This window comes from Canis lupus, chromosome 27 (assembly GCF_011100685.1).
Source record: "Canis lupus familiaris isolate Mischka breed German Shepherd chromosome 27, alternate assembly UU_Cfam_GSD_1.0, whole genome shotgun sequence".
Lineage (NCBI taxonomy): Eukaryota > Metazoa > Chordata > Mammalia > Carnivora > Canidae > Canis > Canis lupus.
In genome coordinates this window covers 9,293,022-9,305,538 of record NC_049248.1, presented here as the reverse complement: position 1 = coordinate 9,305,538, position 12,517 = coordinate 9,293,022, and the positions used below count along the sequence as shown (strand labels likewise).

Genomic DNA, 12,517 nt, shown 5'->3' with positions numbered 1-12,517 from the left:
AATCTTTAACATCAATAAATTAATAAATGCATGTCTTGAGTACTATAAGTACTATAATAATGCCAAGTGTCACTTAATCCTTACAATCACCATGCTTCTCAGATATGCAGAAATGTTTATATTTCAGTAAGCTGAATAATGTAAATTTTTTAAAGATTTTATTTATTTGACAGAGAGAGAGAGAGAGAGAGCACGGGCACAAGCAGGTGGAACCACAGGCAGAGGGAGAGGGAGCAGGCTCCCTGCTCCCTTGTTGGGGCTCCATCCCAAGACCCCAGGATCATGACCTGAGCCAAAAGCAGATGGTTAACTGACTGAGCCACCCACATGTCCCAAACAATGTACATTTTTTCATTTATATCCTTCTATTAGTGTAGTTGATAATTTAAATTGTAAGAATATTCTTTTTCAATCTGAAGCCCAAAAGATACAATAGTTTCTGTATTTATTTAAAATATCCTATCCAGATACAACTTAAGTCTTGAGGATCACCATTCTCCTCCATTACAAAAAAGAGGATGCTCTGGTAGGAGCTACAGAGCCAATGCTACAGAGTGTAGAGTGTTCAGGAGTGGGAGGAGCATTCATAAGTGCCCTCTTTTCTTTAGAGTTCTCTCTATTCTCTTCCAGTTACGCCCAAAGAGTAAGGCAGGCTTGGAGATGACCTCCTTTGAACTTGTTCTCCATTTTCTCTTATTTTGGGAACTCCTAAGAGGCCCAGGGCAGAATCTAGGGTGGGGGAGACAGGGAACGAATAGTTTTTCAAGTATGGCCCAGGGCTTAGGAAAATATCTCTACATCATGGACTGACTTTCCCTTGACTCTTTTGGTCAAAATTTAAAATCTAGAGGAAAAAAAATAAAATAAAATAAAATCTAGAGGAAGAAGATCAGAGAGTGACTAACCTGGCTTAAAAGGCATGATTACCTAGATGATCTTCTCTGTTTAAATAGCATTCATCTAAAAAAAAAAAAAAAAGCATTCTCTTTCTTTCTTCTTTCTTTCTTTCTTTCTTTCTTTCTTTCTTTCTTTCTTTCTTTCTTTCTTTCTTTTCTTTCGATTTCATATATTTGACAGAGAAAGGGAGAGCACAAGTAGGTGGAGCAGCAGGTAGAGGGAAAGGGACTGAGAGGGAGCCTGATACAGGGCTTGATCCCAGCACCCTGGGATCATGACCTGAGGCAAAGGCAGAAGCTTACCAACTGAGCCACTCAGGCACCCCTCCAATCCTGTTTCTAAAACAAAAACATTGCCCAAGAAAGAGTACACAAAGATAGGTATCCCCTATAGAAAAAGCCTAGAGGAATCCTGAAGGAGAAAAGCAGAGATAGGGAATCCTGGCCAGCCACTCTTCTTGCTATCAATCACTGTGTTGCCCTACAGTGCTGGCTGGCTGAACAGTCAGCCCCTTAATTAGGGTTCTCTACTCTGACCCCTCTCTGAATCCGTAATATGATTCTCTGACATGTCTGGGTCAAAAGGAGAAATATTTTACTTATGTATTCACAAGAGACACAGAGAGGCAGAGACAGGAGAAGCAGGCTCCATGTAGGAGCCCAATGTGGGACTCAACCCTGGAACGCCGGGATTACATCCTGAGCCAAAGGCAGAGGCTCAACTGCTGAGCCACCCAGGCATTCCTGGGTCAAAAGGTTTAAAGAAGCCAAAATGTGAGTTTTGGTTAAGGGATGATCATCATCTTGAAATAGAATCTTTGGTATCCATAGAAATATGCACAAAGTCAAGGACACAGATTTTATTTTCAAAGAAAAAAACTTTTTAAATCTATTCCCAAAGCCCTAAATTATATCCTCTCTTAGATTTAACCTCCAAGAAGACATTTTTATCTTTCTTGGATCACCCTCTACCTCCATATCATCTCTGGAGAGTTCCCTACATGGCTAAACCACATCTCTCCCCGTGGTCTTTTCCATATAATTCCCCTCATCTCCTCCAGCCCTTTATTCTAGCACCTATGCATCTGTGAAGTAGTAGAAAGTAGCTGAGCTTCAAACCTGCTCAGCTGTTACTATCAATCAGAGAAATCATATTATTTGATTAAATGAGTTTTCCTTTAAGAGGCAGAAGAAGGCTGTCCAGTAATGTCACAAAGGATTAAATTGGTCTCTTTACAACTTCTATCCTGGGAGAGGAAAAAAAAAGAAGACATCATTACACTCAGGAAATCTTCACAAGTATAGAGGATCTTTTTCCTATCCATTTTTAAAAATATATTTTTTAAAATTTATCTCTGTACCAATGGTGAGGTTTAAACTCACAACCCTGACATCAAGATTCATATGCTCTCCCAACTGAGCCAGCTAGACATGTCCTCAGTTTTTTCCTATCTAGAAAAAATCTCACAGATGCATGATGAGATTATTAATAGTGTTCTCAGGGGAGTAGAATCAGATAATCTTTACTTTTCCCTTAGTATTTTTATAAAATAAAGATGTAGAATTTAAAAAAACAATTTTTAAAATTCATCAATTTCAATCAGAAAAAAATTACTGTTTTTTTGTTGTTGTTTTGTTTTGTTTTAAGAAAAAAATACTGTTTTTATTTATTTATTTTTTTAATTTTTATTTATTTATGATAGTCACACAGAGAGAAAGAGAGAGAGGCAGAGACACAGGCAGAGGGAGAAGCAGGCTCCACGCACCAGGAGCCCGATGTGGGATTCGATCCCGGGTCTCCAGGATCGCGCCCTGGGCCAAAGGCAGGCGCCAAACCGCTGCGCCACCCAGGGATCCCAAAAATACTGTTTTTAAAAAATCACATAGAGGGGTGCCTGGGTGGCTCAGTTGGTTAAGTGTCCAACTATTGATTTCAGCTCAGGTTATGATCTCAGGGTCAAGCCCTATCATCCAGGCTCCAGCTCAGCAGGGAGTCTGCTTCTCTCCCCATCTCTCTACCCTCTCCCCACTCATGCTCTATCTCTCTGCCTCTCTCTCTCTAAAATAATAAATAAATCTTTAAAAAAATAAAAATCACATAGAAGCCCTCAATCAGATGCCACTATTAACTTTTTCTGGTGTGAACTATGGAGATTATTATTCTTTCTTTCAGAGTTTGGGACAGAAAAGGGGGGTGCCTGGCTGGCTCAGTAGAGCATGTGACTTGATTTCAGGGTTGTGAGTTTGAGCCCTACATTGGGTGTAGAGTTTACTTAAAAAAAAAAAAAAAAGAAAGAAAAGTTTAAGACAAAAAAAGAAAGCCCACTTTCTATCAAAAATTAACTTCCAAAATACAATAATAGTAACTCAGAAGAAAATCTCCTTAACTATTAAATATGGTCAGCCTACCCTAAAGCTCACCCTTACCTCATTCACAGGGGTCAGAGTACTGAATTGTTGCCCGTTCATCTGTAAAATGAAATGACATGTATCAATCATTACATTATAAGCCTCATACATTCAAAGAGAAAATACTCCATGAAAACTACTGCTTTAGCCTTTTTCAGAGGATCCATTTAGGTTACAAGCATATTAAGAATTATAGGGGGGAAAAAAAGAATTATAGGAAACTTCCAAATGCTAATATTGTGGTAAATTATTAATCACAGAAAAAATATTCAGAATAGTCCTTAAAGAACTGTGGTCTGTATTGTTCTTTTGGTCTATAGACCTCATCTTATAAAATATCCCTAGCACAGAAGACTTAAGAATGACATAATTAAATTATGATGTTTTAGGAGATTGAATAATGTAATTATGTGCTACTTGGTTTAGGAAGGAGTATTTGTAAAATTAAGAGAGATGTCATGAAGAATGAGGCAGAAATATGTTGGGAGACACAAGTATATCTTCTTAGCCCTCACCTGGGAGGTAGTAGTCATAGACTGTGATGGTTGCTGGTTTCAGGTTAGTGACCAACACACTTTGGCTGATGGTAAAGGAATAGGTTCTGAGTCTTCTTGCTCAGCTGTGGAGAACAAAGACAAAATATCATATTAAAACTAAAGTGAGGGATCCCTGGGTGGCGCAGCAGTTTAGCGCCTGCCTTTGGCCCAGGGCGCGATCCTGGAGACCCGGGATCGAATCCCACATTGGGCTCCCGGTGCATGGAGCCTGCTTCTCCTTCTGCCTATGCCTCTGCCTCTCTCTCTCTCTCTGTGACTATCATAAATAAATAAAAATTAAGAAAAAAATAAAACTAAAGTGAAAATAACACTCTGTATAATGTGGAGGCTAAAAGACTTTTGTCTTCACATAAATTTTCTGAAACCCTTCTACCAACCCTTCTGCCCCATACCAGTCTTAGAGATACTGGCTTCTGCTGACTTCCTGGCTCTTTCTTCTTAGGATCTTATAGCTTTCTGGCCCTTCTATAAATTGGTTCTCTCCGTTCTTGGTCTACTCTAACCCTTGGTTAATTGAAGTGGCCAAAGAAACAAATTTTCATTTTATTTAAACAGTTCTATGCTCCCTTTTGGTTTTCTCTCTTCATTCCAGTCTCCTATCAGATAATATCTCCTCAGAGAGGCCTTCCCTGACCACCTTATCTTAAAATGGTCACATTCTAGCCTACACATTAAAAAAATATATATTTTGGGGCAACCTGGGTGGCTCAACGGTTTAGTGCCACCTTGGGCCAGGGTGTGATTCTGGAGACCCGGGATAGAGTCCCACATCGGGCTCCCTGCAAGAAGCCTGCTTCTCCCTTTACCTGTGTCTCTGCCCCTCTCTCTCTTTCTGTGTTTCTCATGAATAAATTTTAAAAATCTTAAAAATAAATAAATAAATAAATAAATAAATAAATAAATAAATATTTTATCTATTTATTTTTGAGAGAGAGCTAGAAAAAGCATGAGCTAGGGAAGAGGCAAATGGAGAGGGAGAGGCAGGCTCCCCACTGAGCAGATAGCCTGACATGGGTGGGGCTCTATCTCAGGACCCTGGGATCATGACCTGAGCCAAAGGCAGATGCATAACCAGCTAAGCCATCCAGGCACCCCTGGCCTACACATTTTTAAATGATATAGATAGTTCATATTACATATCTGTTAGACAGTACTGCACTGGAAGTGAATAAGAATATTTGATATAGTATACCAGCATGGAGGTAGAATTCATTTCATGGCTGTGGACCCATTCTCTTTTATCCCTGTGTATGTGACACTAGTATATAGAGTATATGTACTAACCTATTAATATTAGGAAGTTGCAAAGCTTCATAAGAAATTAAACTCTTCTCAGAAAAAAAAAAAAAAAGAAATTAAACTCTTAGGTTCACTTCTGAATACCTACCTCTTCCAAATAAATGTTCAGGATATCAGTTCCAGATTCCACCTTCTTCACCAGAGGTTGTTGGAGAAGCTGAATAAGAAAGGGAAAAATAAAAAAAAATAATAAAAATAAAAAATAAAAAATAAATAAAAAAAAAAGAAAGGGAAAAATAAAACAGACTAAGATCCAGAGCCTTCGTATCCCTTAGGGTAATATTCCAAAGCTCTGTCATGATCAAGGAGACAATATATACTGTGGAGAAAGTAAGAAAAAAGAACCACAACTATTCCAGTTTCCATTTTATGTATCTGATGCACTGTTGTAGCACACCAAAACAATACAATCATGAGTTGTATGTATATACCATAAAGCCCACTTCACCAGTTTTTTAGGGATAATGTTAGGTCCCCTTGGAGTTAGTTAAATGCAGAAAATAGAACAGACTTACTAACTGATTGGTACCCTCCTTGGGGCTGAACCCAGAAAGCATCTTCACTTCTACAATGGCCATATTGGAAGAACTGCGACTCCCCACGTAACTAAGGGCAGAAAGAAGCACATTAGTGTGAACCCATTATTTTCCCTCTCAGCATACTCTGTATCCCCAGCACACACATATACACACATGCACACAAATACACACACACAACTCTATGCTTCTATGATCCAGGTGCCCCCACCACCAGCTTTTCTTACCTGGTGTGTATGGTGAGCATCAAGGATCGAGGTGAAGTAGCTTGCTCACATCTAGCTTTTCCCATTTCCACACTAAGACTAAAGGTGTCCACAAACTTAGGAGGGGGAATATGGTATATCAGCACCATCTAGCAGGGGGAAATAGATAACCAAATCAGAACTGGGAAGAACTTTATCACACAGTCCAAACTATTCTCTTTATAAACGAGATAGAGTAAAGATTCTCCTGGTGGCAAAGATGCCCTTGGACTCTCCTTCCCAATGCATGTTTGTTCTCATGGATCTCTACTTACCTGCACATAGACACAGCCCTGGCCTGAGGCTTCCAAGGTGTACACTCCAGGGATACTGGGCAGAGTTTCCTGCTGAAGCACCAACCGGTTGGCAGCCTGAATGCTGAAAGTGTGCTGGAAATTCTTATTGGATTTTACAGCCAGGTTGACTTTTTCAGATGTTACATAGGCTACAGTGGCATATTTGGCAAGAGCTTGGAGAGCAACTACAGTATCCTAAAGAAGACAATCAAGCATATGCTTACATTTTGTGAGCCACTGGCATTAGCCTCAAACAACCCCATAACCTATATATATAGTTGTTGTTCATCAGCTTGGACAACACCTCTTCTAAGTATCTAAGAACCACATTCATTAATGCTGTGGAAGCTGACATAGAAACGATATCTTGCCTGTGTAGAAAATTGCCATCAAGCTAGTATTAAACTATACGCCTATAGGTCACTAGGCTAATCTCATATTCATATTCTTTTTTTTTTAAGATTTTATTTTTATTTATTCATGAGAGACACACAAAGAGAAAGGCAGAGACATAAGCAGAGGGAGAAGCAGGCTCAATGCAGGAAGCCTGACGTGGGACTTGATCCTGGGACCCCAGGATCACTCCCTGAGTCAAGGGCAGATGCTCAACTGCTGAGCCACCCAGGCATCCCTCATACTCATATTCAACCAAACGTAGCTTCAGAACGGGCTATAGTTATAAACAAGTGGATAACTGTTCAGTATGTATTTTGCAGTTTCCTTATTTAGAGAGGAAACAAGCAGTGATAGCCCTAAAAATTGCACATTCTTCAGTTGTTTAGCTGCGTAATGGTCTTCTATGGCACAGCTGGAGAGGGTATCAGTGGATCCTATCTTGCAAACCAAGGCTTCTTCACCACTGTGTCTTATGACAATCTTTTCATCATTCTGGTATAAGACAGATAAACTGCCACTAAGAGAGTATGGCATCATGTAGTTGGAACTTGTTTATTCTGAAAACATGATTTATATAAACTACAAGTAAAGAAAAAAGAGAGTGAAATGTTCAGAAAATTGTTATATTTTACTGCTACGAGTATGTCTATATGCTTGACACTTAGTGCAATATCTACAGAATAAAGGAACCCCACTTTCTTCCTAATCCAAGTTTAAAAGAACAGTTGTAGACATCACATGGTCATATAAAAATAGGAAGACAGGTCACCCACCCTGGGAAATCTGTGAATAAGTGATAGCTGTGCAGTTGACCATCTACAAACAACTTTTTGTCTACTCTCTGTGAACTGGATCCAAGGAGGTCCTTATTACTCAAATATGTGGAAACAATTCAAGAAATGAGACCTCGTTATTAGCTGGAAAACCAGTGTTAAGTGCTATATGACTTCTTGTAATAGCTAAGACTTTTATTCAAAAACAATTTTGACATATGTGTCACTGAGAGTTCTAAACATTTCACTCACTGCTTTCTAAAATTGTATGTCATAATTATTTAGGGCTCAGCAAGAAGTCCTTCCTGATCTTTGGCCTTGAAGTAAGGAAGTATATAGTACTATATAATTTTTTAAGATTTCAATTAAGTCTTTTTAAGATTTTATTTATTTATTCACGAGAGACAGAGAGAGAGAAAAGAGAGAGAGAGAGAGAGGCAGAGACACAGGCAGAGGGAGAAGCAGGCTCATGCAGGAAACCTGATGTGGGACTCGATCCTGGGATCCTAGGTCCAGGATCATGCCCTGAACCAAAGGCCGACACTCAACCACTGAGCCACCCAAGCGTCCCTCAATTAAGTCTTTACTATATTCAAGCTTAGTGCTCTTAACATCTTTACCAAACACTGTATCAATAAAAATCTATTCCTTTTCCAGGTCTAATGTACATGTTACATCTTCAGTGAATCTGGCCCTAATTTCAACAAGTCAGAATATAATCTTTACAAGGGTAAGCAAAATGTTTTCTTGATTATTTTGTATCCTTAGTGAATTGGACATGGTATGTATTTAATACCATTTGCGGGGATCCCTGGGTGGTGCAGCGGTTTAGCTCCTGCCTTTGGCCCAGGGTGCGATCCTGGAAACCCAGGATCGAATCCCACGTCGGGCTCTTGGTGCATGGAGCCTGCTTCTCCCTCTGCCTGTGTCTCTGCCTCTCTCTCTCTCTCTCTCTGTGTGACTATCATAAATAAATAAAAATTAAAAAAAAATTTGCAGAACAAATGAATTAATGACTACTCTCTTTATGATCATCTAAGACAATTTTTATGATGCTATTAGAATTTATCGTGCAATTCTATCCCTTTTTCCCTCACTGCCACCTAATTCAATTTTCTTACTCCTAACCTAGACAAATGAAATATTGTCCTTATCTCTTCAAATCCAGTGTCTTCCACCTCTAAACCACCCGCTATACAAATAACAGGTCAATCTTCCTGAAACAAAGTTTTAAAAAAATCAATATCTCCTCAAAATCTTGAGTCTGTTATGCAAGGGCCTCCTTCATAGTATAAAGCTGCCCTAACTTTCTAAACTGAAGTCCCTTTATGCTTTAGATAACCCAGTTTTCCCGAGAGTCATCCTATACTTTTGCAAACTGTTGTCTCTGCTCAAGCCATTTCCCCTTCCTTTCAATAGCTGCCTCCCAAAATCTTACAATCTTACATACCCTTTTATTTCATCTATCTATCTATCTATCTATCTATCTATCTATCTATCTATCTATCATCTATTTTTTTATCTATCTATCTATCTATCTATCTATCTATCTATCTATCATCTTTTAAGTAGGTTCTACACTCAATGTGGGGCTTGAACTCATGACCCCAGGAACAAAAGTCACATGCTCTACTGAATAAGTCAGCCAGGCACTGCTACATATTATTCTAGATCTACCTCAAATGTCATTCTCCTGAAGATTTTTCTTATCCTTCAAGTTGATGTAAGGTCTTGCTCCCTTTTGAAATGCATTATTTTGTATCTTTTGTATCTTATGTCATATAACCAAATCCTGCTCTGTAATTATTAGAACTTTTCCTACTTTTTTTTTTAAGATTTTATTTATTTATTCATGAGAGACAGAGGCAGAAATACAGGCAGAGGGAGAAGCAGGCTCCCTGCAGGGAGCCTGATGTGAGACTTGATCCGGGAACTCTAGGATCACACCCTGAGCCAAAGGCAGGTGCTAAACCACTGAGCCACCCAGGTGTCCCGCACTTTTCCTAACTTTACTTCTAGTTTGTTAACTTTTTTAGAGTAGAGATTATATATCTTACTAACCTCCCAGTAGTAGAAGGAAGTATACCCGTAAAACCTTGCTTTTATGCTTCCAACTCATTTCTAAGCTTTTAACATATAATTTCACCATAATTATATATGTCCTATTCACATGTAAAACACTGATCTCATGATGTTTCATACTCTAAAAAGAAAGAGAATTAAATGCATATTGTACTATTTATGTGTTCATATGATCCAATATTATTTTGCTTTTTCTCTCTATACAGAATTAGAAGTCCCTTGACCTAGAAGTCAAGGGCAATAGCTTTGTTGTTACCGTTTTGTTTTGTTTTTTTCTATTTCCACACAGGACCTAATCCTACCTGATGTGTGACAGTTGGAAAGGAGGCTATTTACCTGAGTAGAAGAGAAGCCCCCATATGCATTACGTTGCTTGGTTAACCAAGCCACTATGGCAGTGGCCTTGGCTATCTCCTTTTGAGTCAGGCTGGCTTTGCTAAGTTGGGCCAGTAATATATATGCTGTAAGTTCCACATCTACAGCCTCAGGCTGAGACCAAGGTCTGTCATCCAATGACGGAATAGGCTTTTGGCTCCAGTGAATAGACCCTCCTATGGAAAAAGAAGCAAAAATAGGAAATGGTTTCTCATATTCAATTTGTAAATGCTACACCCTAGAGCAGAGCAAGTACCAACCAAAAGTTAATCATGAGGTAAAAAAAAATATTTTTCAAATCTTTTGATATTTTGGCTATTATGTTTACACAGAGATGTGTGTGCGCATAAGTGTGTGTGTAGAGTCAGACGAAATTACCCATGGTGAAGCTGAGAATATCAGTAAATGCTTCCAGTAATTATATGAAAACCACTCTCATTAATTTATAAATTCTAATGCTAGTAGATACAGGTAAGTAGAAACTTACAATAATCTTATGTATTTTGGGGCATTTTTTTGACTTATGGAATTCCATTTTTAATTTTTCAGCCTTTATTTTATTTTATTTTTTTAAAGATTTCATTTATTTATTCATGAGAAACACAGAGAGAGAGGCAGAGACATAGGCAGAGGGAGAAGTGGGCTAGCACAATGTGGGACTCGATCTCGGGACTCCAGGATCACACCCTGAGCTGAAGGCAGACCTGAACCCAGGTGTCCCTCAGCTTTTATTTTATTTAATCAAAAGTTTAACTTTTTAAAAAAGATTATTTATTTATTTATTTATTCGAGAAACAGAGAGAGGCAGAGACACAGGAAGAGGGAGAAGCAGGCTCCATGCAGGGAGCCTGACGTGGGACTCAATCCAGGGTCTCCAGGATCACGCCCTGGGCTGAAGGCAGCGCTAAACCACTGAGCCACCCAGGCAGCCCAAGTTTAACATTTTTTTAAAAAAGATTTATTTACTTATTTGAGAGAGAGAGAGAGAGAGAGTGAGTGTGTGTGTGTGTACAAGTTGGGGGTGGGACAGAGAAAAGAAAGAATTCCAAGCAGACTCCCCACTGACCATGGAGCCTGACATAGGGCTGGATCTCACCACCCTGAGATCATTACCTGTTCTGAAACCAAGAGTGGGGCCCCACCAACTGGTAATGGAGCTTGCTTAAGATTCTCTCTCTCCCTCTCCCTCTGCCATTCCCTACCCCTCTCCTCCAAAAAAAGAAGAAATAAGAAAGAAATCTCTAAGTTTAACTTTTACCCCATCAACCTCAGTGATCTCATACATAGAATTGTTAAAGACCTTTATAAAAGGGAGATTCTATAATGCCCATAGGTCTTCTGATTAGCTTCTACCATCTCTTTCCTCTTCATGTCAAAAGTATAACAATGCCTTTAAAGACTTCCATGGGCTTTCTCACAAAACTCTCAACAATGATCTAATGACTTCACAACTTTTCCTAAAAGGAATCCTAGATATGATAGAATATATGTGGGACCATGGGGACTAGTGAAAACTATAGATAACTCACAACATATTTTCATAATTTCAAAGAACTCCTAACATGGCCAACATACCTGAGATGATAGCCTGCTGGTCTAACTTTTCAAGAAGAACGTTTCTGATGTCCATCTCCCCAGCCAGAGAGAAAGTATAAGCAAGGAGGCCCTGTGTGTAGAGGTTGGTAGTAGAGGAAACAGAGTCTCGGAGGCACTTCAGACCCTGACTCACCATTGGGTCCTGAAAAGTAAGATAAAGAACTGACTTAATAAGGCATTCCTGGGAAAATGGGAAGGGATAAGGAAATCATCACATCCTTTTTGTTTTGTTTTGTTAAGATTTTATTCATGAGAGACACAGAGAGAGGCAGAGAGAGAAGCGGGCTTGCCACAGGAAGCCCAATGTAGGACTGGATCCCAGGACCCCGGGATCATGGCCTGAGCCAAAGGCAGACACTCAACCACTGAGCCATCCAGGTGCCCTTCGTTGTATTCTTTTTGAGTTTATAAGGGTGAACAGGGATTAAAAGTAGTTGAATTCCTCTACAACTAGGCACAATAAGAAGGATATAAAGAGAAAAAGCTAGAGATACTTACATGTGCGGTCATTCCCATTTCCAGCAATGCAGCTGTGATGTATGCAGTCAGGGAAATCTCATCTTCAACACCGCCCTAGAGGGTACAAGGACCCCACGTCAGGGCAGCAGACAGCACAGCATATGCAAGAATTATGTGCAATTTGCAAAAAAGCATCCCCTCTTAATGGGTGGATTATTTAAACAAATAAGCAAACAAACACAGTGGAGGGGATAAGGAGAAAAATCTCTTATTCTCAGGTTCTTACTGAATCTGTGCCTCTTCAAATGGACATCCTCTCCAGAAGTAAAAGGCCCAGCCTCTTCTCCAGGAGAGATAAGGTGACACCTGCCCTGTTTAATCCCTTTCATGGAAAGATATTAGCAAGTTTTTAAAAACAGCTAATCTAAATTGTTATCCTCATCCTATAAGGAATTCCGTAAGAAAAAAAAAAAGATTAAACAGGTTGCTCGAGATTACACAGCTAATAAACAGGGACTAGGATTTGAACTCAGGGAGTTTAATTATGGAGCTTCCTGCACTACACCACTAAGCTTGCTATACTGGTGATGGGTTTCTT

General features: G+C 39.3%; 1 protein-coding gene across 1 annotated transcript in view; it reads right to left on the bottom strand.

The window, feature by feature from the left end:
• Window positions 1-1,633: 1,633 nt before the first annotated feature.
• Window positions 1,634-12,517, bottom strand: part of A2ML1 (alpha-2-macroglobulin like 1) — a 53,012-nt gene continuing 42,128 nt past the window's right edge. Inside the window, 10 exon segments of the mRNA XM_038577899.1 lie at window positions 1,634-2,143; window positions 3,324-3,365; window positions 3,821-3,924; window positions 5,250-5,318; window positions 5,677-5,767; window positions 5,925-6,052; window positions 6,218-6,433; window positions 9,826-10,040; window positions 11,440-11,602; window positions 11,959-12,033. Of these exon segments, the coding sequence (XP_038433827.1) occupies window positions 3,865-3,924; window positions 5,250-5,318; window positions 5,677-5,767; window positions 5,925-6,052; window positions 6,218-6,433; window positions 9,826-10,040; window positions 11,440-11,602; window positions 11,959-12,033 (1,017 nt within the window). The 3' untranslated portion in view covers window positions 1,634-2,143; window positions 3,324-3,365; window positions 3,821-3,864.